The following is a 27,861-nucleotide window of genomic DNA, read 5'->3' on the forward strand; positions in this document are numbered from 1 at the left end:
AACGAAGCTGCCAGTTGAGGACTTGTGAGGTGTCTGTTTCTAAAACTAGACACTCTAATGTACTTGTCCTCTTGCTCAGTTGTCCCCCGGGGCCTCCCACTCCTCTTTCTATTCTGGTTAGAGCCAGTTCGTGCTGTTCTGTGAAGGGAGTAGTCCACAGGGTTGTACGAGATATTCAGTTTCTTGGATATTTCTTGCATGGAATAACTTTAATTTCTCAGAACAAAAATAGACTGACGAGTTTTAGAAGAAAGTGCTTTGTTTCTGTCCATTTTGAGCCTGTAATCGAACCCACAAATGCTGATGCTCCAAGTACTCAACTAGTCTAGAGAAGTTTTATTGCTTCTTTAATCAGGACAACAGTTTTCAGCTGTGCTAACATAATTGTAAAAGGTTTTTCTAATGATCAATTAGCCTTTTAAAATTATAAACTTGGATTAGCTAACACAACGTGTCATTGGAACACAGGAGTGATGGTTGCTGATAATGGTCCTCTGTACGGCTATGTAGATATTCCATAAAAAAATCACCCACTTCCAGCTACAATAGTAATTTACAACATTAACAATGTCTACAGTGTATTTGTGATCAATTTGATGTTATTTTAATGGACAAAGAAATTGCTTTTCTTTCAAAAACAAGGACATTTCTAAGTGACCCCAAACTTTTGAACGGTAGTATATATATATATATATATATATATATGGGGTGGTGTGTCACAGCATCATCGGAATGAGCTTGTTGTCATTGCAGGCAATCTCAACTCTGTGCGTCACAGGGAAGACATCCTCCTCCCTATTGTGGTACCCTTCCTGCAGGCTCATCCTGACATGACCCTCCAGCATGACAATGACACCAGCCGTACTGCTCGTTCTGTGCGTGATTTCCTGCAAGACAGGAATGTCAGTGTTCTGCCATGGCCAGCGAAGAGCCCGGATCTCAGACCCTTTGACTTTTTTCCACATTATGTTATGTTGTGTATATATAGGGCTCCCGAGTGGCGCAGGGTTCTAAGACACTGCATCTTAGTGCAAGAGGCGTCACTGCAGTACCTGGTTTGAATCTAGGCTTTATCACATCCGGCTGTGATTGGGTGGTGCACAATTGGCCCAGGTTTGGACAGGGTATGGACAGGTTTGGACAAGCCATCATTGTAAATAAGAATGTGTTCTTAACTGACTAGCCTAGTTAAATAAGAAATAATGCTTTGCTGCAGGAGGGACTGGTGCACTTCACAAAATAGATGGCATCATGAGGAAGTAAAATTATGTGGATATATTGAAGCAACATCTCAAGACATCAGTCAGGAAGTTAAAGCTTGGTCGCAAATGGGTCTTCCAAATGGACAATGACCCATAGCATACTTCCAAAGTTGTGACAAAATGGCTTAAGGACAACAAAGTCAAGGTATTGGTGTGGCCATCACAAAGCCCTGACCTCAATCCTATAGAACATTTGTGGGTAGAACTGAAAAAGCGTGTGCGAGCAAGGAGGCCTACAAACCTGACTCAGTTACACCAGCTGTGTCCAGAGGAATGGGCCAAAATTCACCCAACTTATTGTGGGAAGCTTGTGGAAGGCTACCCGAAATGTTTGACCTAAGTTAAACAATTTAAAGGCAATGCTACCAAATTCTAATTGAGTATGTAAACTTCTGACCTACTGGGAATGTGATGAAAGAAATAAAAGCTGAAATAAATCATTCTCTACTATTATTCTGACATTTCGCGTTCTTAACATAAAGTGGTGATCCTAACTGACCTAAGACAGGGAATTCTAACTATGATTAAATGTCAGGAATTGTGAAAAACTGAGTTTAAATGTATTTAGCTAAGGTGTATGTAAACTTCCGACTTCAACTGTATACTCCCATCTGGTTTGCACTTACTGGGACTATCATTTGTTTTTCAACTGGACAATGACCCAACACACCTCCAGGCCAATTACTCAGATACACATGAAAACATGAAATGATTCAGGGAATCGATAGAATATCACTCAGAAATGGACAAAACAATATAACATTCAATACGTTAGTGAAAAAAACTATGTTTAAAAAAAACTCTCACCTAGAGAAGTTCTGAGTCCAACTAAACAGCACCTTATACCACCAGACACCGCCTGCAGGGCGGTGTCTGCAATCACTATGAGTGACGTGGTTCAATATGAGAACATGAAAACACAGCAAGTTGAAACTTCCTGATTCTACCAGTGAAATGAAAATGTGCTCGTTCTAGCTTGTGGATTGGATGTTTATGATGAAAACGTAATGTTGTTAATATGATAATGACAACATGTTGTGGCAGAGCCGGGGTGAAATCCCCTTTAACTCAGCAACATTTGTGGGTTTTCGAGCAGGAACGGCTCGTTTAAGGTCCTGCCACAACATCTCAATTGGGTTTAGGTCTGTTTGTCTATGGAGATGGCATGGCTGCATGCTCGATTTTATACACCTGCCAGCAACGGGTGTTGCTTTATTTTATTTGTTACTGGTGGTAAGTGTTCAACGCCCTGAGTCAATACATGTTAGAATCATCAATCAGCGATTACAGCTGGGACTCTTTCCTAGTATGTCTCTAAGAGCTTTGGACACTTGGATTGTACAATATTTGCTAATTATTATTTTTTAAATCCTTCAAACTCTATCAAGTTGGTTGTTGATCATTGCTTTCTTTTTTATCCTGAAAAACTCCCTAGTCCTTGCCGGTGACAAGCATACCCATAATATAATGCAGCCAATTTGTAATGAGTAACTTCACCATGCTCAAACGGATATTCAATGTCTGCTTTTTTTACTTTTACCCATCTACCACTAGGTGCTCTTCATTGCGAGGCATTGGAAAACCTCCCTGGTCTTTGTGGTTGAATCTGTGTTTGAAATTGACTTGCCCGACTGAGGGACCTTACAGATAATTGTATGTGTTTTATCAAATCTAATCAAATCAAAGTTTATTTGTCACGCGCGCCCAAATACAACAGGTGAATAGACCTTACAGTGAAATGCTTGCTTACAGGCTCTAACCAATAGTGCAAAAAAAGGTGTGTGTGTGTGTGTGTGTGTGTGTGTGTGTAGGTAAGTAAAGAAATAAAACAACAGTAAAAAGACATTTGAAAATAACAGTAGCAAGGCTATATACAGACACCGGTTTGTCAGGCATGTTGAGGTAGTATGTACATGTAGATATGGTTAAAGTGACTATGCATATATGATAAACAGAGAGTAGCAGTAGCATAAAAGAGGGGTTGGCAGGTGGTGGGACACAATGCAGATAGCCCGGTTAGCCAATGTGCGGGAGCACTGGTTGGTTGGGCCAATTGAGGTAGTATGTACAGTCGTGGCTAAAAGTTTTGAGAATGACACAAATATTAATTTCCACAAAGTTTGCTGCTTCAGTGTATTTAGATATGTTTGTCAGATGTTACTATGGAATACTGAAGTATAATTACAAGCATTTCATAAGTGTCAAAGGCTTTTATAGACAATTTCATGAAGTTGATGCAAAGACTCAATATTTGCAGTGTTGAACCTTCTTTTTCAAGACCTCTGCAATCCGCCCTGGCATGCTGTCAATTAACTTCTGGGCCACATCCTGACTGATAGCAGCCCATTCTTGCATAATCAATGCTTGGAGTTTGTCAGAATTTGTGGGTTTTTGTTTGTCCACCTGCCTCTTGAGGATTGACCTTAAGTTCTCAATGGGATTAAGGTCTGGGGAATTTCCTGGCAATGGACCCAAAATATCGATGTTTTGTTCCCCGAGAAACTTAGTTATCACTTTTGCCTAATGGCAAGGTGCTCCATCACGCTGGAAAAGGCATTGTTCGTCACCAAACTGTTCCTGGATGGTTGGGAGAAGTTGCTCTCTGAGGATGTGTTGGTACCATTCTTTATTCATGGCTGTGTTCTTAGGCAAAATTGTGAATGAGCCCACTCCCTTGGCTGATAAGCAACCCCACACATGAACGGTCTCAGGATGCTTTACTGTTGGCAGCATGACACAGGACTGATGGTAGCGCTCACCTTGTCTTCTCCAGATACGTTTTTTTCCAGATGCCCCAAACAATCAGAAAGGGGATTCATCAGAGATAAATACTTTACCCCAGTCCTCAGCAGTCCAATCCCTGTACCTTTTGCAGAATATCAGTCTGTCCCTGATGTTTTTGCTGGAGAGAAGTGGCTTCTTTGCTGCCCTTCTTGACACACGGCCATCCTCCAAAAGTCTTTGCCTCACTGTGCGTGCAGATACACTCACACCTGCCTGCTGCCATTCCTGAGCAAGCCCTTTACTGGTGGTGCCCCGATCCTCCAGCTGAATCAACTTTAGGAGACGGTCCTGGCGCTTGCTGGACTTTCTTGGGCGCCCTGAAGCCTTCTTCACAACAATTGAACCGCTCTCTTTGAAGTTCTTGATGATCCGATAAATTGTTGATTTAGGTGCAGTCTTAGTGGCAGCAATATCCTTGCCTGTGAAGCCCTTTTTGTGCAAAGCAATGATGACGGCACATGTTTCCTTGCAGGTAACAATGCTTGACAGAGGAAGAACAATGATTCCAAGCGCCACCCTCCTTTTGAAGCTTCCAGTCTGTTATTCAAACTCAATCAGCATGACAGAGTGATCTCCAGCCTTGTCCTCATCAACACTCACACCTGTGTTAACGAGAGAATCACTGACATGATGTCAGCTGGTCTTTTTGTGGCAGGGATGAAATGCAGTGGAAATGTTTTTGGGGGATTCAGTTCATTTACATTTCAAAGAGGGACTTTGCAATTAATTAATCTGTGTCACAGAAAATGTCGTACTCTTCGGCGAATATGTCGTATGGGAGAGAGAAGGACCAAGGCGCAGCGGGATTGTGGACACTCATGTTTATTACTGACAAAACATGTAAGGCATCCACTTGAAAAAAAACACTAGACAGTACTCACGACATGGACAGTCTTGCAGGCTATACAAAACGCAGTGCAAAATCAATTCCCCACAACCCCAAAGAAAAACACACACACCTATATAGGACTTCCAATCAAAGGCAACTATACACACCTGCCTTCAATTGGAAGTCCCAATCACCAACACAACATTTAACAAACACAAACCACCTGCCACATCCTGACCAAGACTAAGCAATACGCCCTCTGCTGGTCAGGACATGACAGTACCCCCCCCCCTCATGGTGCAGACCCCGGGATGCACCTAAAAAGAATAAAAACACAAGAAAATCCCCAATAGCCCAACAAAACCAACAAACAATAACCCCTAAACAATAAGGGAGGGAAGGGAGGGTGGCTGCCGTCACCGACGGCACTGTGCTACACCCTCCCTCCCCAACCCACCTATCCTGGAGGTGGCTCAGGTGCAGGACGTGGACTTCGTTCCAACTTTGGCGTCGCCCACTTCGGTGGCACCGCTAGCTGCGCCGGGCAGACGTGCCACTCGGGCTGACCCTGGCTGACGGACCACTCGGGCTGGGCCGGAGGACCGGAGGACCACTCGGGCTGGGCCGGAGGACCGGAGGGCCCCTCGGGCTGGGCCGGAGGACAGGAGGGCCCCTCGGGCTGGGCCGGAGGACAGGAGGGCCCCTCGGGCTGGGCCGGAGGACAGGAGGGCCCCTCGGGCTGGGCCGGAGGACAGGAGGGCCCCTCGGGCTGGGCCGGAGGACAGTAGGGCCCCTCGGGCTGGGCCGGAGGACCGGAGGGCCACTCTGGCAGCTCCTGACAGGCAGGGCACTCTGGCAGCCCCGGGCAGTCGGGCCACTCTGGCAGTTCCGGGCAGTCGGGCCACTCTGGCAGTTCCGGGCAGTCGGGCCACTCTGGCAGTTCCGGGCAGTCGGGCCACTCTGGCAGTTCCGGGCAGTCGGGCCACTCTGGCAGTTCCGGGCAGTCGGGCCACTCTGGCAGTTCCGGGCAGTCGGGCCACTCTTGCAGTTCCGGGCAGTCGGGCCGCTCTGGCGGCTTCTGACTGGCGGGCGGCTCTGGCGGCTCCTGACTGGCGGGCGGCTCTGGCGGCTCCTGACTGGCGGGCGGCTCTGGCGGCTCCTGACTGGCGGGCGGCTCTGGCGACTCCTGACTGGCGGGCGGCTCTGGCGACTCCTGACTGGCGGGCGGCTCTGGAGACGTACGACTGGCGGGCGGCTCTAGCGACTTACGACTGGCGAGCAGCTCTGGCGACTTACGACTGGCGGGCAGCTCTGGCGACTTACGACTGGCGGGCAGCTCTGGCGACTTACGACTGGCGGGCAGCTCTGGCGACTGTTGACTGGCGGGCAGCTCTGGTGACTGTTGACTGGCGGGCAGCTCTGGTAACTGGTGACTGGCACTCCAGTCTTGCCCCGTCAAACAGCCCTTGTGTCCCCCCTAAAAAAATCTTGGGGGTGCCTCTCGGTCTCCCTTACCCGTCGTGTTCCCCAGTCCTCGCCAGACTTCTTCCGCTGCTTGGTCCTGGTTTGGTGGGGAATTCTGTCACAGAAAATGTCATGCTCTTCGGCGAATATGTCGTATGGGAGAGAGAAGGACCAAGGCGCAGCGGGATTGTGGACACTCATGTTTATTACTGACAAAACATGTAAGGCATCCACTTGAAAAAAAACACTAGACAGTACTCACGACATGGACAGTCTTGCAGGCTATACAAAATGCAGTGCAAAATCAATTCCCCACAACCCCAAAGAAAAACACAAACACCTATATAGGACTTCCAATCAAAGGCAACTATACACACCTGCCTTCAATTGGAAGTCCCAATCACCAACACAACATTTAACAAACACAAACCACCTGCCACATCCTGACCAAGACTAAGCAATACGCCCTCTGCTGGTCAGGACGTGACAATCTGATCACTCTTCATAACATTCTGGAGTATATGCAAATTGCCATCATACAAACTGAGGCAGCAGACTTTGTGAAAATTCATATTTGTGTCCTTCTCAAAACTTTTGGCCACGACTGTACATTAATGTATAGTTAAAGTGACTATGCATATAAGACAAACAGAGAGTAGCAGCAGCGTAAAAGAGGGGTTGGGGGGGGGGCACACAATACAAATAGTCCAGGTAACCATTTGGTTACCTGTTCAGGAGTCTTATGGCTTGGGGGTAAAAACTGTTGAGAAGCCTTTTTGTCCTAGACTTGGCACTCCGGTACCGCTTGCCGTGCGGTAGCAGAGAGAACAGTCTATGACTAGGGTGGCTGGGGTCTTTGACAATTTTTAGGGGCTTCCTCTGACACCTCCTGGTGTAGAGGTCCAGGATGCCAGGCAGCTTTGCCCCAGTGATGTACTGGGCTGTACGCACTATCCTCTGCAGTGCCTTGCGGTTGGAGGCCGAGCAATTGCCGTACCAGGCAGTGATGCAACCGGTCAGGATGCTCTCGATGTTGCAGCTGTAGAACCTTTTGAGGATCTCAGGACCCATGCCAAATCTTTTTAGTTTCCTGAGGGGGAATAGGCTTTGTCATGCCCTCTTCACGACTATCTTGGTGTGTTTGGACCATTCTAGTTTGTTGTTGATGTGGACACCAAGGAACTTGAAGCTCTCAACCTGCTCCACTACAGTGCCGTCGATGAGAATGGGGGCGTGCTCGGTCCTCCTTTTTCTGTAGTCCACAATCATCTCCTTAGTCTTGGTTACGTTGAGGGATAGGTTGTTATTCTGGCACCACCTGGCCAGGTCTCTGACCTCCTCCCTATAGGCTGTCTCGTCGTTGTCGGTGATCAGGCCTACCACTGTTGTGTCGTCTGCAAACTTAATGATGGTGTTGGAGTCGTGCCTGGCCATGCAGTCATGGGTGAACAGGGAGTATAGGAGGGGACTGAGCATGCACCCCTGGGGAGCTCCAGTGTTGAGGACCAACATGGCAGATGTGTTGCTACCTACCCTCACCACCTGGGGGCGGCCCGTCAGGAAGTCCAGGATCCAGTTGCAGAGGGAGGTGTTTAGTCCCAGGGTCCTTAGCTTAGTGATGAGCTTTGAGGATACTATGGTGTTGAACGCTGAGCTGTAGTCAATGAATAGCATTCTCACATAGGTGTTCCTTTTGTCCAGGTTGGAAAGGGCAGTGTGGAGTGCAATAGAGATCGCATCATCTGTAAATCTGTTTGGGCGCTATGCAAATTGGATTGGGTCTAGGGTTTCTTGGATAATGGTGTTGATGTGAGCCATTATCAGCCTTTCAAAGCACTTCATGCCTACGGACATGAGTGCTACGGGTCTGTAGTCATTTAGGCAGGTTGCCTTTGTCTTCTTGGGCACAGGGACTATGGTGGTCTGCTTGAAACATGTTGGTATTACAGACTCAATCAGGGACATGTTGAAAATGTCAGTGAAGACACCTGCCAGTTGGTCAGCACATTCCCGGAGCACACGTCCTGGTTATCCATTTGGCCCCGCAGCCTTGTGTATGTTGAGCTGTTTAAAGGTCTTACTCACGTCGGCTACGGAGAGGGTGATCACACAGTCGTCCGGAACAGCTGATGCTCTCATGCATGCCTCAGTGTTGCTTGCCTCGAAGCGAGCATGGAAGTGATTTAGCTCGTCTGGTAGGCACGTGTCACTGGGCAGCTCGCGGCTGTGCTTCCCTTTGTAGTCTGTAATAGTTTGCAAGCCCTGCCACATCCGACGAGCATCGGAGCCGGTGTAGTGTGATTCAATCTTAGCCATGTATTGACGCTTTGCCTGTTTGATGGTTAGTCGCAGGGCATAGCGGAATTTCTTGTAAGCTTCCAGGTTAGAGTGCCGCACCTTGAAAGCGGCAGCTCTACCCTTTAGCTCAGTGCGAATGTTGCCTACAGTCACTGTGGGGACAAAGTCCTCGATGTACTTATTGATAAAGCAAGTGACTGATGTGGTGTACTCCTCAATGCCATCGGAAGAATCCTGGAACATGTTCCAATCTGTGATGAAAAACAGTCCTGTAGTTTAGCATCTGCTTCATCTGACCACTTTTTTATGGACCGAGTCACTGGTGCTTCCTGCTTTAATTTTTGCTTGTAAGCAGGAATCAGGAGGATAGAGTTGTGGTTGGATTTACCAAACGGAGGGCAAGGGAGAGCTTTGTACGCGTCTCTGTGTGTGGAGTACAGGTGATCTAGAATTTTTTCCCCTCTGGTTGCACATTTAACATGCTGATAGAGATTTGGTAGAACTGATTTAAGTTTCCCTGCATTAAAGTCTCCGGCCACTAGGAGCACCGCCTCTGGTTGAGTGGTTTCCTGTTTGCTTATTTCCTTGTACAGCTGACTGAGTGCGGTCTTAGTGCCAGCATCTGTTTGTGGTGGTAAATAAATAGCAACGAAATGTATAGCTGAAAACTCTCAAGCAAAGTAGCGTGGCCTGCAATTTATCACAATATACTCTACTTCAGGTGAGCAAAATCTAGAGACTTCCTTAGATTTCGTGCACCAGCTGTTGTTTACAAATATGCACAGACCGCCCCCCTTCGTCTTGCTGTGCTATCTTGCCGGTGCAGCGTATATCCCGCTAGCTGAATATTCATGTCGTCATTCAGCCACGATTCCATGAAACATAGGATATTACAGTTTTTTATGTTCCGTTGGTAGGATATTCGTGATTGTACCTTGTCTAATTTATTATCCAATGATTGCACGTTGGCGAGTAATATTGTCACGGCAGCTTTCCTACTCGCCTTCTGCGGAACCTGACGAGGCATCCGGCTCTTCGTCCTCTGTACCTGCGTCGCTTCCTCTTGCGAATAACTGGGATGTCGGCCCTGCCGGGTGTTTGGAGAATATCGTGTGAGTCTTGCTTGTTGTTGTAGAAAAACTCTTTGTCTAACCCGAGGTGAGTGATCGCTGTGATATCCAGAAGCTCTTTTTTGCCGTAAGATACGGTGGCGGAAACATTTTGTACAAAATAAGTTACAAATAACGTGGGGGAAAAAACACATAATAGCACAATATATACAATACTACAAAATTATAATTATGTCCCCCTTACGTCTAAAACTAAAGTTGCACCCCTGGATACAGAGATGAGGTAGTCATAAAAAAAATCATGTTAACCATTATTATTCTCCATGCATCTTATTATGTGATTTGTTTAACACATTTTTACTCCTGAACTTGTTTAGGCTTGACATAACAAAGGGGTTGAATACTTTTTGACCCAAGCTCAGCTTTTCATTTTTTATTCATTTGGAGAGAAAAAAAATCTGAAAAACAGAATTCCACTTTGACATTATGGGGTATTGTGTGTAAACCAGACACAAGCATATCAATTTAATCCATGTTAAAATCAGACTGTAACGCAACAAAATGTTTTAAAAATTCAAGTGAATACTTCCTGAAGGCAGTATACATAACTACTACCTGGAGTCAGACTAGAGAGGTCCACAATCGTATATGGTAATGATTGTATCAACGATAAGTAGGCATTTAAATTGGGTGAGAGGTTAGTTATGTGACAGGTGTGTTTTACCTGAACTCACTAGTGTTATTGCCTAAGTAGTGGTTGAATCCCAAATGGCATCCTAATCCCTACAATAGTCTACTATGTTGACCAGAGCCCTGAGGACCCTGGACAAAACTAATGCAATTTGTGAGGCACCACTATCTGTTTGTAAATCATCTACTTGGGCTATAGCAGGACTTCTGTACTATCATGAGGAGTATGAACCTTCAAAAGTTCAAAGTATTGAACAGCCGATATGTAACCGTTTGCAGTCCCCTGCAGAGCGTTGTTAGTGCTGTGTGGACTCTATAGCACCGGTAAGACAACTCTTAATGCATGTTCTTATTCACCTACACTCAAGTAGTTTGTTGTTATGTAATAGTGTTATTAAGCCGTGCAGACAAAACACTAACTTATTGGCACAGGTAGATAACATAATGGTGAATCTTAATTAGCTGTTATTTAACTATATGTTGGAAGAGTGCAAGACTTGATAGGCTTTCAGGTCAATGAAGTATTTTACGTGAGGTGACTAGTTGAAAACAAGTGACTTTTGTTCTCTTTTTCCTTTCAGTTTAGACACAATGCATTCCAGCTCTCCCTGGGGAAACCTCTCGTTTTTAAGTCTGGTGTCATTTCTCCTTCTCCTTCCTGCACCGTCCTGCCATGGAGGAAAAGTCCTGGTCTTTCCTGTCGATGGAAGCCACTGGGTCAACATGAAGGTGCTCAATGTTGTGTCTAGCGTTCTGTTAACTTTACGAAGATTTCCTGCTGATTATTCCCTTCTGATTTCGGGAATCCAATCAGGATTTCTGAAAAATCAGGGAATTTTTGGAAAGCTAATAGAATTTTGTTTCCATAGTTGTGTCTTGACGTATTATACACTGAGTGAACAAAACATTAGGAACACCTGCTCTTTCCGTGATTTAGACTGATAAGGTGAATCCAGGTGAAAGATATGATCCCTTATTGATGTCACCTGTTAAATCCACTTCAATCAGTGTAGGGGAGGAGACAGGTTAAAGAAGGATTTTTAAGCCTTGAGACAATTGAAACATGGATTGTGTATGTGTGCCATTCAGAGGGTGAAAGTGTAAGATAACATTTTTAAGTGACCTTGAACAGGGTATGGCAGTAGGTGCCAGGCGCACTTGTTTGAGTGTGTCAAGAACTGCAACTTACTGTTTACTTAGTTACATTTTACCAAATCACTCCAGTTACATAGGTTTATATAATTATATATTATGTCGCAGGGCTCGACATACAGGACTGCCCGCTGGCCGGTGGAGGTTAATGGAAACTTTCTGGGCATTCAGTCATCCACGTTAGTTGTCTGCTTGTTAAAATATATATATTCATATATAAATTCAGCAAAAAAAGAAACATCCTCTCACTGTCAACTGCGTTTATTTTCAGCAAACTTAACATGTATAAATATTTGTATGAACATAACAGATTCAACAACTGAGACATAAACTGAACAAGTTCCACAGACATGTGACTAACAGAAATTGAATAATGTGTCCCTGAATAAAGGGGGGGTCAAAATCAAAAGTAACAGTCAGTATCTGGTGTGGCCACCAGCTGCATTAAGTACTGCAATGCATCTCCTCCTCATGGACTGCACCAGATTTGCCAGTTCTCGCTGTGAGATCTTACCCCACTCTTCCACCAAGGCACCTGCAAGTTCTCAGACATTTCTGGGGGGAATGGCCCTAGCCCTCACCCTCCGATCCAACAGGTCCCAGACGTGCTCAATGGGATTGAGATCCGGGCTCTTCGCTGGCCATGGCAGAACACTGACATTCCTGTCTTGCAGAAAATCATGCACAGAACGAGCAGTATGGCTGGTGGCATTGTCATGATGGAGGGTCATGTCAGGATAAGCCTGCAGGAATGGTATCACATGAGGGAGGAGGATGTCTTCCCTGTAACGCACAGCGTTGAGATTGCCTGCAATGACAACAAGCTCAGTCCGATGATGCTGTGACACACCGCCCCAGACCATGACGGACCCTCAACCTCCAAAACGATCCCGCTCCAGATTACAGGCCTCGGTGTAACGCTCATTCCTTCAACGATAAACGCAAATCCGACCATCACCTCCGGTGAGACATAATATCGACTCGTCAGTGAAGAGCACTTTTTGACAGTCCTGTCTGGTCCAGCGACGGTGGGTTTGTACCCATAGGCGACGTTGTTGCCGGTGATGTCTGGTGAGGACATGCCTTACAACAGGCCTACAAGCCCTCAGTCCAGCCTCTCTCAGCCTATTGCGGACAGTCTGAGCACTGATGGAGGGATTGTGCGTTCCTGGTGTAACTCGGGCAGTTGTTGTTGCCATCCTGTAACCTTTCCCACAGGTGTGATGTTTGGATGTACCGATCCAGTGCAGGTGTTGTTACACGTGGTCTGCCAATGCGAGGACAATCAGCTGTCTGTCCTGTCTCCCTGTAGCGCTGTCTTAGGCGCTCACAGTACTGACATTGCAATTTGTTGCCCTGGCCACATATCCAGTCCCCATGCCTCCTTGCAGCATGCCTAAGGCACGTTCACACAGACGAGCAGGGACCCTGGGCATCTTTCTTCTAGTGTTTTTCAGAGTCAGTAGAAAGGCCTCTTTAGTGTCCTAAGTTTTCATAACTGTGACCTTAATTGCCTCCCGTCTGTAAGCTGTCAGTGTTTTAACGACCGTTCCACAGGTGCATGTTCATTAATTGTTTATGGTTCATGGAACAAGCATGGGAAACAGTGTTTAAACCCCTTACAATGAAGATCTGTGAAGATATTTGGATTTTTACGAATTATCTTTGAAAGACAGGGTCCTGAAAAAGGGACGTTTCTTTTTTTGCTGAGTGTGTGTGTGTATATATATATATGTATGTATGTATGTATGTATGTATGTATGTATGTATGTATGTATGTATGTATGTATGTATGTATGTATGTATGTATGTATGTATGTATGTATGTATGTATGTATGTATGTATGTACAGTTGAAGTTGGAAGTTTGGACACAACTTCTCATTCAAGGGTTTTTCTTTTATTTTTACTATTTTCTACATTGTAGAATAATAGTGAAGAAATCAGAACTATGAAACAACACAAGGAATTATGTAGTAACCAAAAAAGTGTTAAACAAAATCACAATATATTTAACATTTTAGATTTTTCAAAGTATCCACCCTTTGCCTTGATAACAGCTTTGCACACACTTGGCATTCTCTCAACCAGCTTCATGAGGAATGCTTATCCAATAGTCTTGAAGGAGTTCCCACATATGCTGAGCACTTGTTGGCTGCTTTTCCTTCACTCTGTGGTCCAACTCTTCCCAAACAATCTCAATTGGGTTTAGGTTGGGTGATTGTTGAGGCCAGGTCATCTGATGCAGCACTCCATCACTCTCCTTCTTGGTAAAATAGCCCTTTCACAGTCTGTAGGTGTGTTGGGTCATTGTTCTGTTGAAAAACAAATGAAAGTCACACTAAGTTCAAACCAGATGGGATGGCATATCGCTTCAGAATGCTGTGGTAGCCATGCTGGTTAAGTGTGCCTTGAATTCTAAATAAATAACAGACAGTGTCACCAGCAAAGCACCCCCAGACCATCACACCTCCTCCTCCATGCTTCACGGTGGGAATTACACATGCAGAGATCATCTGTTCACCTGCTCTGTGTCTAACAAAGACACGGCAGTTGGAACCAAAAATGTAAAATTTGGACTCACAAATGAATTATGCATTCTAAGTGACTGCCTCATGAAGCTGGTTGAGAAAAATGCCAAGAGTGTGCAAAGCTGTCATCAAGACAAAAAGTGGCTACTTAGAAGAATCTCAAATGTAAAATATATTTGGATTTGTTTAACACTTTTTTGGTTACTACATGATTCCATATGTGTTATTTCATAGTTTTGACGTCTTCACTATTATTCTACAATATAGAGAATCGCAAAAATAAAGAAAAACCCTTGAATGAGTAGGTGTGTCCAATCTTTTGACTGGCACTGTATATATTTTGTAATAACGCTATTTTCAATCTAGGCTATATAACACGACTTCCCCAAGCTATTAGTTCGTTATGTACATTATTAATCTCATGCGCGCTGCACACAGCCTTAGTGGAATAAGCTGTCTCAGGCAGAAGGAGCACACAGCCTTAGTGGAATAAACTGTCTCAGGCAGCAAGAGCCTGCAGCTCTCAACTGGTTGTCCGTGGAGCTGTTCACCAAAGAACAACAGCGGTCGGGTTGGTACACTCTTAGAAAAAAAGGTGCTATCTAGAACCTAAAGGGGTTTTTCAGGCTGTCAAAATAGGAGAACACTTTGAAGAACCGTTTTTGGTTCCGGGTAGAACATTTTGGGTTCCATGTAGAACCTATTTTTTTCTACAGAGGGTTCGACATGGAACCCAAAAGGGTTCTTCCGTGAACCAAAAAGGGTTCTACCTGGAAACAAAAAGAGGGTGCTCCTATGGGGACTGCCGAAGAACCCTTTTGGAACCCTTTTTCTAAGAGTGCAGGAAAGATGTTTGAATGTATGATATCTACCAGTAAATGTTAAGGCAACATTGTGTATTTAAACTAGGTATTTAGAAAGTTTGGTCTGAAGTCTTGTTAAAATTTTTTTTAAACATTTTTAGTCATTTAGCAGACGCTCTTATCCAGAGCGACTTAGTGAATGCATACATTTCATACATTTTTTTTCCCCATACTGGTCCCCCGTGGGAATCGAACCCACAACCCTGGCGTTGCAAACACCATGCTCTACCAACTGAGCCACGGGACCAAACGGGACCAAATCTTTGCGATACGCAATTCAGTCATCTTGCGCTGTTTGAATTCGATTTTCTAAGGCTTTCCCAGAAAAAAACTTCCAAATTAAATGTTGACTGCCAAGTAAGCCTACCTGGCATAATGATATCATTATCATTTGTGTCAAACTCATCATATGTATGTCGCTGTACACAGTAAAAATAGTTTGGAGTACTACTTAAGTACTTTTGGTGTGTATCTATACTTTACTTTACTATTTGGATTTTTTTGACAACTTTTACTTATACGCCACTACATTCCTCAAGAAAATAATGTAATTTTTACACCATACATTTTCCCTGACACCTAAAAGTACTCGTTACATATTTTAATGCTCATGCAGGACAGCAATATGGTCCAATTCAAGCACCTATCAATATAATCCATTGTCATCCTTACTGCCTCTGATCTAGCGCTCACTAAACAAAAAATTCTGCATTTGTAAATTATGTGTTGGAATGTTCCCCTGGCTGTCTGTACATTTATTTTAAATACATTTTTTCCACTTGTTTAATATAAGAAATTTGATGTACAGCATTTATTTTTTTATTTTACTCAAGTATGACATTTTAATACTTTTTCCACCACTGTACATTTAAAAACAGAAACTTTTAGACTTTTACTCAATTATTATTTTGCCGGGTGACTTTTACTTTTAACTTGAGTCATTTTCTATTAAGGTCTCTTTACTTTTACTTAAGTATGACAAGTGAGTACTTTATCCACCAGTGGCTGTACACTAGGCTACAGAGACACCGCTAGCCAAACACAACGGTATCTTGCTACAAATATCAAGTTATGAATCGTTTTTAATGTTTTTCTGTCAAAATACTATGAGTCAAATCAATCTGTTTTTGTTTGCACACAGTATACCATAAGGTGTAAAAAATTACAAAACTAAATTTGTAACTAGTACTAAAGTAGTTTCCGGCCGGATACTTTTTTACTTTTACTTGAGTAATTTCTTACTTTTACTTATGTAAATTACAATATAAGTAACAGTACTTTTACTTAAGTACGGATTTTCAGTACTATAGCCACCTCTGCCAGTGGGAATTTACCGTATTGTGTGCTGCATAAGTTTTGCGATTTCAAATGAATGATTTCAACTATATTAATCAGGCCACACCTCACCACAACCACCAAAGTGGGTTTCGGCCCTCCAGGACCAGAATTGAAGAACCCTGCATCTCAATGAGACTACTGTGTATACTGTGCTAACATATGGAATTGTTTTAAGACGGTCATACTGTGGATCATTTAGCTAATTGATGTTGAATTATAGGACCCCTTTAGGTATAAAAAAAATAATGAAAAATGATTTGAAAAAATATTGAATATGGTCTTTACTACTATAGCCCATAGAAATGCATTGAATGACATGGCAAAAAGACAGCAAAAAACAAAAGTTTTGAAGTGTCTGTCTTATATCTTATGTTCGTTTTTTTGGACACATATTTAATCCCTTATTTTTGATGGCACAAAATTACCTTCATACCTCCATTCGCTTGTATGGGTTAGCTTCAGACGAGTCCCGTGACACTTCTGGGGGTCGTAGAGCAAAACAGAGAACACTGTCATGTTTGTGAGAGTCATCTTTCCATAGAGAGGTCATATTAGTTTGTAGGTTAAACCGTTGAGACCCTACAGACGTTTTCGTGAGAAGACTGATTTCGGGATGTCTCATGGTTTGACAAACGCTGCTATAGCTCGGCCAACTTCCACCGCAGATGCGGAAGGCTGACCTAGGCGGATGCGGTGGATTAAGATCAGCTCATGATATATCCAGCTTGAACTGAAAGATTTTGATGCAAATGTTTTTCTTATGTTTCCTAGATTGATGCCTTGTAAAGGATTAATACCTTTTAAAAAGGCACATTGTTGACAGCTCTCTACAACATGCCTCTGATATAATACCAGCCCCTTTGTGAGCTTACTAACGTCACCAATGTGTAGGTACTGATCGAGGAGCTCCATGCCAGAGGCCACACCATCACAGTGGTCAGACCCTCTACCAGCTGGTACATCACCGAGGAGTCACCTCTATACACCTCTATCACCATCAAGGAGAAAGAATCCTTATACAGCTTCTTCGAGACCTTCCTACAGAGGCACTTTGAGGTAGATGTCTTCATAACATAGCTACAGTAGAGAAGAACCTGAAGGTATATATCTTCATACCTTGATGTGCTTCTGTTTCTATGTTATGTTTCATAACGTGCCTACAGAAGTACCTGAAGGTATGTCTTCATAACGTGCCTACAGAAGCACGTGAAGGTTTGATGTGTCTTTTTGATTGGTTGATTGGCTGGTTTGCTGGCTGGATAGACTAATCAACCAATCAACCATCCAGCCAGACAGCCATTTATTTTGTCAAAGAGGCATTCAATCTCTGTTTAATATCTTTATTCAGGCTCAGATAGAGGGGGTATCAGCGCTGAAGTTCTTCCAACTAACCAAGGAGTTCCTCAACATGATAGAAGAAGCCCACATCTTGTCCTGCAACACGCTGGCTCGCATGTTCGACGACAAGGAGCTGATGAAGAGTCTCCAGGACGCTCAATATGACATGATGCTCACCGACCCTGCCATGGCTGGAGGGATGCTGATTGCCCACTATCTCAAACTGCCTGTGGTGCTCAATGCCCGTTGGATCACCAGTGGGGAGGGCCATTTTTCCATCGCCCCCTCTCCCCTGTCCTACATCCCGGTCCCAGGGTCTGGATTCACTGACAAGATGACCTTCATCCAAAGGGTCCAAAACATGCTACACTACAGCATCATCGTGTATCAGCAGAGGTTCATGGTTGGGCCAAGTTATGACGCAATTTGCGCCAAGTACTTTGAAGGGGGCTGTGACATCATCTCCCTGATCCAGGAATCTGACATCTGGCTGATGAGGTCTGACTTTGTGTTTGACTTCCCCCGTCCCACCATGCCCAACGTCATCTACATGGGGGGGTTCCAGTGCAAGCCGGCCCAGCCCCTGCCTCCAGAGCTGGAGGAGTTTGTCCAGAGTGCCGGGGAACATGGGGTGATCGTCATGTCTCTGGGGACTCTTGTCAATGCACTTCCTGTTGATATCACAGACCAGATTGCCAGTGTGTTCGCCAAGCTGCCTCAGAAGGTATCCTGATTGTTTTTGATTATTAGCATTTATATGTAAAGCTCCCTGCAATGTAAGTGATGTAAATGAGAGGTTATTTAAACTGAAATTAATGTCTTCTTCATCTATCTAAGGTGATCTGGAGGCACCGGGGCAAGAAGCCCTCCACTCTGGGCAACAACACCCTTCTGGTGGACTGGATGCCCCAGAAAGACCTCCTGGGTCACCCCCAGACCAGAGCCTTTGTGGCCCACGGAGGAACCAACGGGGTCCAGGAGGCCATCTACCACGGCACCCCAGTGCTGGGGATACCTCTGTTCTTCGACCAGTATGACAATCTTCTGCGTCTGCAGGAGAGAGGCGCTGCCAAGATCCTGGAGCTGGCCATGTTCAACGGACCCAATTTCCAGCAGGCTCTGAACCAGGTGCTCACCCACGCCCCCTACAGGGAGAACATGCAGAGGCTGTCCCGCCTGCACAGGGACCAGCCCATCAAGCCCATGGACAAGGCCCTCTTCTGGTTGGAGTTTGTGATGCGACACAAGGGGGCGTCTCACCTCCGTACGTCAGCCAACAGGATGCCCTGGTACTCTTACCACTCTGTGGACGTGCTGCTGCTGCTGCTGGCTGCCGGGGGAGGAGTCTTGCTCTCTACTGGGCTCCTGATCAGGATCCTCTGGAGAACCTGCCGGAAGAACAGGAACAAAACCAAACAACACTGACACCAGTTGCAGAATCGCATTACTGGAAATCAAGACTGTTCTCAGGGCAGACCTGGATATAGCTAGATATTTTGCGTACGGGACAGTTCTACCATTTTAGCTAAACCCTAACCATTTTCCTAAACTTAATGTAGTTCTCCTAACCTACAATGTTAATTTTTCTAAACCACTGCAAGTTCTCTTCTGTTAGTAAAAATGAGCAGCCTCGAGAGCAGTGTTAGTATCCACTAATGGTATACAGCCCATTAGATGTTCTTTAATCTATATAAATTATAAATCTATACTTATATCAGGAACAACATCAAACAAGTTATTAAAACCTTCAACAACCACAGTGCCTTCAGAAAGTATTCACATCCCTTGACTTGTTCAACATTTTGATGTGTTAAAAAAAATGAAAAGAATAAGATGAAATGTCTTGAGTCAATAAGTTTTCAACCACTTTATTATGGCAAGCCTAGTCGAGCAGTGAATTTTAGACACAAATTCAACCAGAGGTTTTCCAATGCCTTGCAACAAATGGCACCTTTTGGTAAAATTTTAAAAAGCAGACACTGAATATCCCTTTGAGCATGGTGAAGTTATTAATTACACTTTGGATGGTGTTTCAATACACCCAGTCAACACAAAGATACAGGCGTCCTTCCTAACTCAGTTGCCGGAGAGGAAGAAAACCCCTCAGGGATTTCACAATGAGGCCAATAGTGACTTTAAAACAAAGTTGAATGGACTCACATAATTTTTTTATGACTGCCTTATCTCTGTACCCAACACATACAATTATCTGTAACGTCCCTCAGTCGAGCAGTGAATTTCAAACACAGATTCAACCACAAAGACCAGGGAGATTTTCCAATGCCTCGCAAAGAAGGGCACCTATTGGTAGATGGGTAAAAATAAAAAAACACATTGAATATCCATTTGAGCTTGGTGAAGTTATTAATTACATTTTGGATGGTGTATCAATACACCCAGTCACAACAAAGATGCATACGTCCTTCCTAAACTTCCTAACAGGGATTTCACCATGACGCCAATGGTGACATTAAAACAGATACAGAGTTTAATGGCTGTCATAGGAGACAGCTGAGGATGGACCAACAGCATTGTAGTTACTCCACAACAAAGTTGAATGGACTCACATACTTTTTTTTATGACTGCCTTATCTCTGTACCCAACACATACAATTATCTGTAAGGTCCCTCAGTCGAGCAGTAAATTTAAAAAAACAGGTTCAACCACAAAAATCCAGGGAGGTTTTCCAATGCCTAACAAAGGGCTCCTCCTATTGGTAGATGGGTAAAAAATTATAATAATACAAATTTAAAAAAGCAAACATGGAATATCCCTTTGAGCATGGTGAAGTTATTAATTACACTTTGGATGGTGTGTCAATACACCCAGTCACTACAATGATACAGGTGTCCTTCCTAACTCAGTTGCCGGAGAAGAAGGAAACTGCTCAGGGATTTCACCATGAGGCCAATGGTGACTTCAAAACAGTTAGAGAGTTTAATGACTGTGATTGGACAAAACTGAGGATGGATCAACAACATTGTAGTTACTACAATACTAACCTAAATGACAGAGTGAAAAGAAGGAAGCCTGTACAGAATACATTCCAAACCATGCATCCTGTTTGCAATAAGACTGAATACAAAGTGTTATGTATGAGGCAAATCCAATAAAACACGTTACTGAGTATCACTCTCCATATATCCAATTAGAGCGGTAGCTGCATCATGTCATGGGTATGCTTGTTATTGTTAAGGGCTGGAGAGATTTTCAGGATAAAAAATTAACGTGATGGAGCTACACACAGGAACAATCCTAGAGGGAAACCTGGTTCAGTCTGCTTTCCACCAGACACTGGGAGACTATGACAATGGTCGACAGCTAGACTTACTGGGCTCCAACACGTAACGGAAAAGACAATACAGACAAAATACTTTACAATTTACATTTAAAAACATAAACATGTAGTATGTGTGTATCTATCAGTTACACATCCATGTCAGTGCATACACACAACCAGTAGGTCACATGTCAGTTTATACACACAACCAGTAGGTCACATGGGGGAGAGGCGTTGTGCCGTGAGGTGTTGCCTTATTTGTTTTTTGAAACCAGGTTCACTCTTCACTTGCACTATATAAGACGGAAGGTAGTCCCATGCACTCATGGCTCTGTATAATACTGTACTATTTTTATGAATTTCCTCTGGACCTGGGGACTGTGAAAAGACCCCTGGTGGCATGTCTGGTGGGGTAAGTGTGTGTGTGTGTGTGTGTGTGTGTGTGTGTGTGTGTGTGAGTGTGTGTGTCATTGCTGTGTGTGTGTGTGTGTGTGTGTGTGTGTGTGTGTGTGTGTGTGTGTGTGTGTGTGTGTGTGTGTGTGTGTGTGTGTGTGTGTGTGTGTGTCATTGCTGTGTGTAAATTGACTATGCAAACCATTTGGAATGTTTCTTATTAAAACACGAAATGACGCAGTCAGTCTTTCCTCATCTCTTAGCCAAGAGAGACTGGCATGACTAGTATTAATATTAGCCGTGCTGCTCTGTTCTGGACCATCTGCTGCTTAACTAGGTCTTTCTTTGCAGCACTTGACAATATGACTGGACAATAATCAAGATAGGATAAAACTGGAGCCTGCAGGACTTGACCATATGACTGGACAATAATCAAGATAGGATAAAACTAGAGCCTGCAGGACTTGCTTTGTGGAGTGTGCTGTCAAAAAAGCAGGTTGAGAGCTTCAAGTTCCTTGGTGTTCACATCACCAACAAACAAACATGGTCCAAGCATACCAAGGCAGTCGTGAAGAGGGCACGACAAAACCTATTCCCCCTCAGGAGACTGAAACGATTTGGCATGGGTCCTGAGATCCTCAAAAGGTTCTACAGCTGCACCATCGAGAGTATCCTGACTGGTTGCATCACTGCTTTGTATGGCAACTGCTCATCATCCGACCTGGGGCCAAGCTTCCTGCCATCCAGGACCTATATACTAGGTGGTATCAGTGGAAGGCCCAAAATATTGTTTGTCTATGAAGTACTTTGGCTGTGTGCTCGATTTAATACACCTGTCAGCAACGGGTGTGGCTGAAATAGCTGAATCCACTCATTTGAAGTGGTGTCCACATACTGCTGTATATATAGTGGATGAAGGGGTGTCCACATACTGCTGTATATATAGTATATGAAGGAGTGTCCACATACTGCTGTATATATAGTGGATGAAGGGGTGTCCACATACTGCTGTATATATAGTATATGAAGGAGTGTCCTCATACTGCTGTATATATAGTGGATGAAGGGGTGTCCTCATACTGCTGTATATATAGTATATGAAGGAGTGTCCTCATACTGCTGTATATATAGTGGATGAAGGGGTGTCCTCATACTGCTGTATATATAGTGTATGAAGGGGTGTCCTCATACTGCTGTATATATAGTGGATGAAGGGGTGTCCATACTGCTGTATATATAGTGGATGAAGGGGTGTCCTCATTCTGCTGTATATATAGTGTATGAAGGGGTGTCCTCATACTGCTGTATATATAGTGGATGAAGGGGTGTCCTCATACTGCTGTATATATAGTGGATGAAGGGGTGTCCTCATACTGCTGTATATATAGTATATGAAGGGGTGTCCTCATACTGCTGTATATATAGTGGATGAAGGGGTGTCCTCATACTGCTGTATATATAGTGGATGAAGGAGTGTCCTCATACTGCTGTATATATAGTGTATGAAGGGGTGTCCATACTGCTGTATATATAGTGGATGAAGGAGTGTCCTCATACTGCTGTATATATAGTGTATGAAGGGGTGTCCATACTGCTGTATATATAGTGTATGAAGGGGTGTCCATACTGCTGTATATATAGTGTATGAAGGGGTGTCCATACTGCTGTATATATAGTGTATGAAGGGGTGTCCTCATACTGCTGTATATATAGTCTACGAAGGGGTGTCCATACTGCTGTATATATAGTATATGAAGGGGTGTCCATACTGCTGTATATATAGTGGATGAAGGGGTGTCCTCATACTGCTGTATATATAGTGTATGAAGGGGTGTCCTCATACTGCTGTATATATAGTGGATGAAGGGGTGTCCTCATACTGCTGTATATATAGTGGATGAAGGGGTGTCCTCATACTGCTGTATATATAGTGGATGAAGGGGTGTCCTCATACTGCTGTATATATAGTGTATGGAGGGGTGTCCACATACTGCTGTATATATAGTGTATGAAGGGGTGTCCTCATACTGCTGTATATATAGTGGATGAAGGGGTGTCCTCATACTGCTGTATATATAGTGGATGAAGGGGTGTCCTCATACTGCTGTATATATAGTGGATGAAGGGGTGTCCATACTGCTGTGTATATAGTGGATGAAGGGGTGTCCATACTGCTGTATATATAGTGGATGAAGGGGTGTCCTCATACTGCTGTATATATAGTGGATGAAGGGGTGTCCATACTGCTGTATATATAGTGTATGAAGGGGTGTCCTCATACTGCTGTATATATAGTGGATGAAGGGGTGTCCATACTGCTGTATATATAGTGGATGAAGGGGTGTCCTCATTCTGCTGTATATATAGTGTATGAAGGGGTGTCCTCATACTGCTGTATATATAGTGTATGAAGGGGTGTCCACATACTGCTGTATATATAGTGGATGAAGGGGTGTCCTCATACTGCTGTATATATAGTGTATGAAGGGGTGTCCTCATACTGCTGTATATATAGTGGATGAAGGGGTGTCCACATACGGCTGTATATATAGTGGATGAAGGGGTGTCCATACTGCTGTATATATAGTGGATGAAGGGGTGTCCTCATACTGCTGTATATATAGTGTATGAAGGGGTGTCCTCATACTGCTGTATATATAGTGTATGAAGGGGTGTCCTCATACTGCTGTATATATAGTGGATGAAGGGGTGTCCATTCTGCTGTATATATAGTGGATGAAGGGGTGTCCATACTGCTGTATATATAGTGTATGAAGGGGTGTCCTCATACTGCTGTATATATAGTGTATGAAGGGGTGTCCACATACCGCTGTATATATAGTGTATGTGTTCCACTGGATATCATAAGGTGAATGCACCAATTTGTAAGTCGCTCTGGATAAGAGTGTCTGCTAAATGACTTAAATGTAATGTAAATGTAATGTAAATGTATACAGCCAAGTTATCATGGACTCCGTACTGGTTCCATTTGTATATAGCCAAGTTGTCATGGACTCCGTACTGGTACCATTTGTATATAGCCAAGTTATCATGGACTCCGTACTGGTTCCATTTGTAAACAGCCAAGTTGTCATGGACTCCGTACTGGTACCATTTGTATACAGCCAAGTTGTCATATATATAGTTACAGAAAGATCACCGACCATTTCGAATCCCACAGTTCCTTCTCCGCTATGCAATCTGGTTTCTGAGCTGGTCATGGGTGCACATCAGCCACACTCAAGGTCCTAAACGATATCATAACCGCCATCGATAAAAGACAATACTGTGCAGCCGTCTTCATCGACCTGGCCAAGGCTTTCGACTCTATTCAAACACCACAATCTTATCAGCAGACTCAACAGCCTTGGTTTCTCAAACGACTGCCTATTCCTCCTTTGGCCGCCTTTCCTTCCAGTTCTCTGCTGCCAATGACTGGAACGAATTGTAAAAATCACTGAAGCTGGACACTCATATCTCCCTCTCTAACTTTAAGCATCAGCTGTCAGAGTACCTTACAGATCACTGCATATGTACATAGCCCATCTGTAAATAGCCCATCCAACTACCTCATTCCCATATTGTTATTTATTTATACAACTTTTTTTTTTTTGCTCCTTTGCACCCCAGTATCTCTACTTACACATTTATCTTCCGCACATCTATCGCTCGTGTTTATTATCTAAATTGTAATTATTTCACCACTATGGCCTATTTATTGCCTTAGCTCCCTTATCTTACCTCATTTGCACACACTGTATATAGATTTTTTTTTCTACTGTGTTATTGACTGTGCGTTTGTTTATTCCATGTGTAACTGTGTTGTTGTTTGTGTCACACTGCTTTGCTTTGTCTTAGACAGTTGTAAATGAATTAAAAAATATATATATATTTGTTTTTTAATCATGGACTCGGTACTGGTACCATTTGGGGTGTTGCCTTATTTGTTTTTTGAAACCAGGTTCACTCTTCACTTGCACTATATAAGACGGAAGGTAGTCCCATGCACTCATGGCTCTGTATAATACTGTACTAATTTTATGAATTTCCTCTGGACCTGGGGACTGTGAAAAGACCCCTGGTGGCATGTCTGGTGGGGTAAGTGTGTGTGTGTCTGTGTGTGTTTGTTTGTGTCACACTGCTTTGCTTTGTCTTAGCCAGTTGTAAATGAATTAAAAAATATATATATATTTGTTTTTTAATCATGGACTCGGTACTGGTACCATTTGATAACACAAACCCATACAAACACTACCCAAATTCATGTTTATGCCATGCTTATTGTAAATTCTGTTGCAGCTCAAGTCAACTACAAAATCCACAATACGATGCTCTCTCTATAGGCTGGCTCAGCGTGGCGGATGTGTGGAGGATCAGCGTGGCGGATGTGTTGTTACCTGCCCTTACCACCAGGGGGCGGCCCATCAGGAAGTCCAGGATCCAGTTGCAGAGGGAGTTGTCTAGTTCCAGGGACCTTAGCTTAGTGATGAGCTTTGAGGGTACTATGGTGTTGAACGCTGAGCTGTAGTCAATGAATAGCATTCTCACATAGGTGTTCCTTTTGTCCAGGTGGGAAAGGGCAGTGTGGAGTGCAATAGAGATTGCATCATCTGTGGATCTGTTGGTGCGGTATGCATATTGGAGTGGGTCTAGGGTTTCTGGGATGATGGTGTTGATGTGAGCCATGACCAGCCTTTTAAAGCATTTCATGGCTACAGACGTGAGTGCTACGGGTCGTTACGCATTTAGGCAGGTTACCTTAGTGTTTTTGGGCACAGGGACTATGGTGGTCTCCTTGAAACATGTTGGTATTACAGACTCGGACAGGGAGAGGTTGAAAATGTCAGTGAAGACACTTGCCAGTTGGTCAGCATATGCTCGGAGTACATGTCCTGGTAACCCGGACTTGTGAATGTTGACCTGTTTGAAGGTCTTACTCACATCGGCTGTGGATAACATGATCACACAGTCATCCGGAACAGCTGATGCCCTCATGCATGTTTCAGTGTTACTTGCCTCGAAGCGAGCATACGAGCTCACCTGGTAGGATTGTGTCACTGTGCAGCTCTCGGCTGTGCTTCCCATTGTAGTCTGTAATATTTTGCAAGCCCTGCCACATGCGACGTGCATCAGAGCCGGTGTGGTACGATTCGATCTTAGTCCTGTATTGACGCTTTGCCTGTTTGATGGTTCGTCGGAGGGCATAGCACGATTTCTTATAAGCTTCCGGGTTAGAGTCCCGCTCTTTGAAAGTGCCAGCTCTACCCTTTAGCTTAGTGCAAATGTTGCCTGTAATCCATTACTTCTGGTTGGGGCATGTGCTACTGTAGGCAAGTTAAGAAGACATACCTTCATGTGCTTCTGTAGGCATGTTATTCAGAAAGTATTCAAACACCTTTCTTTTTTCCAAACATTGTTGTGTTACAAATTGGGATTAAAATGAGTTTAGTTGTCACTTTTGTCAAAGATCTACACAAAATTCTCTGTAATTTCAAAGTTAAAGAAAAATTCTAACATTGGTAAAAAAAAGTAATGAAAAGTAAAACACAAATATATCTTGATTAGATACAGTAAGTATTCAACGCCCTGAGTCAATACATGTTAGAATCAACTTTCGCATCGATTACAACTGTGATTCTTCCTCGGTATGTCTCTAAGAGCTTTGCACACTTGGGTTGTAAAAATTTGCACATTATTCTTTTAAAAAAATCCTTCAAACTCTTTCAAGTTGGTTGTTGATCATTGCTAGACAGCCATGTTCAAGTCTTGCCATCGATTTTCATGACGCTTTATGTCAAAAATGTACCTAGGCCACTCAGGAAAATGCAATGTCGTCTTGGTAAGCAACTCCAGTACAGTTGAAGTCGGAAGTTTACATACACACGGAACCCAAACCGGCTGCGCACGTGCACCATCGTGCGCCATCGTTCATACATTTATTTTGTCCCCCCCACACCAAAACGCAATCACGACACACAGGTTAAAATACCAAAACAAACTCTGAACCAATTACAATAATTTTGGGACAGGTCGAAAAGCATTAAGCCTTTATGGCAATTTAGCTAGCTAGCTGGAACTAACATTGAGTTGGGCCTCCCGGGTGGCGCAGTGGTCTAAGGCACTGCATCGCAGTGCTAGCTGTGCCACCAGAGATCCTGGGTTCGAGCCCAGGCTCTGTCGCAGTTGGCCGTGAGCGGGAGGTCCATGGGGTGACGTACAATTGGTCCAGGTTAGGGAGGGCTTGGCCGGCAGGGCATTGCGCACTAGTGACTCCTGTGGCTGGCTGGGCGCAGGGCATGCTGACCAGGTCGCCAGGTGTACGGTGTTTCCTCCGACACATTGGTGCGGCTGGCTTCCGGGTTCGATGTGCATTGTATCAAGTAGCAGTGTTGGGTTGGGTTGTGTTTCAGAGGACGTATGGCTCTTGACCTTTGCCTCTCCCGAGCCCAGTTTCAGCGATGAGACAAGACTGTAATTACTACCAATGGATACCAATGGATATCATGAAAAAGGAGTAAAAAATACAATTTAAAAAAACATTGAGTTGTTATTTTACCTGAAATGCACAA

At 43.9% G+C, this 27,861-nt stretch overlaps 1 protein-coding gene and 1 non-coding gene across 2 annotated transcripts; one reads left to right on the top strand and one right to left on the bottom strand.

Moving 5' to 3' along the window:
* The first annotated feature begins 10,637 nt into the window (after positions 1–10,637).
* LOC115153822 (UDP-glucuronosyltransferase 2C1) lies at positions 10,638–19,375 on the top strand. Its single transcript, XM_029699425.1, has 5 exons — positions 10,638–10,721; positions 10,979–11,126; positions 17,172–17,336; positions 17,629–18,342; positions 18,456–19,375. Exons 2-5 carry the CDS (start codon positions 10,989–10,991, stop codon positions 19,041–19,043), a joined length of 1,605 nt encoding a protein of 534 aa, XP_029555285.1. The 5' UTR covers positions 10,638–10,721; positions 10,979–10,988; the 3' UTR covers positions 19,044–19,375.
* trnaa-ugc (transfer RNA alanine (anticodon UGC)) lies at positions 15,116–15,189 on the bottom strand. The gene has a single exon. It is a non-coding gene; the product is annotated as a tRNA-Ala (tRNA).
* Positions 19,376–27,861: the final 8,486 nt, after the last annotated feature.

The sequence above is a fragment of the Salmo trutta genome, chromosome 19, assembly GCF_901001165.1.
Source record: "Salmo trutta chromosome 19, fSalTru1.1, whole genome shotgun sequence".
Lineage (NCBI taxonomy): Eukaryota > Metazoa > Chordata > Actinopteri > Salmoniformes > Salmonidae > Salmo > Salmo trutta.

Bases quoted from the DNA above. Each gene is read 5' to 3' on its own strand.
- LOC115153822 (XM_029699425.1), top strand. From the start codon at position 10,989: ATGCATTCCAGCTCTCCCTGGGGAAACCTCTCGTTTTTAAGTCTGGTG. The intron at 11,127-17,171 runs GTGCTCAATGTT...ACCAATGTGTAG, and splicing joins GCCACTGGGTCAACATGAAG to GTACTGATCGAGGAGCTCCA. The intron at 17,337-17,628 runs GTAGATGTCTTC...ATCTTTATTCAG, and splicing joins TCCTACAGAGGCACTTTGAG to GCTCAGATAGAGGGGGTATC.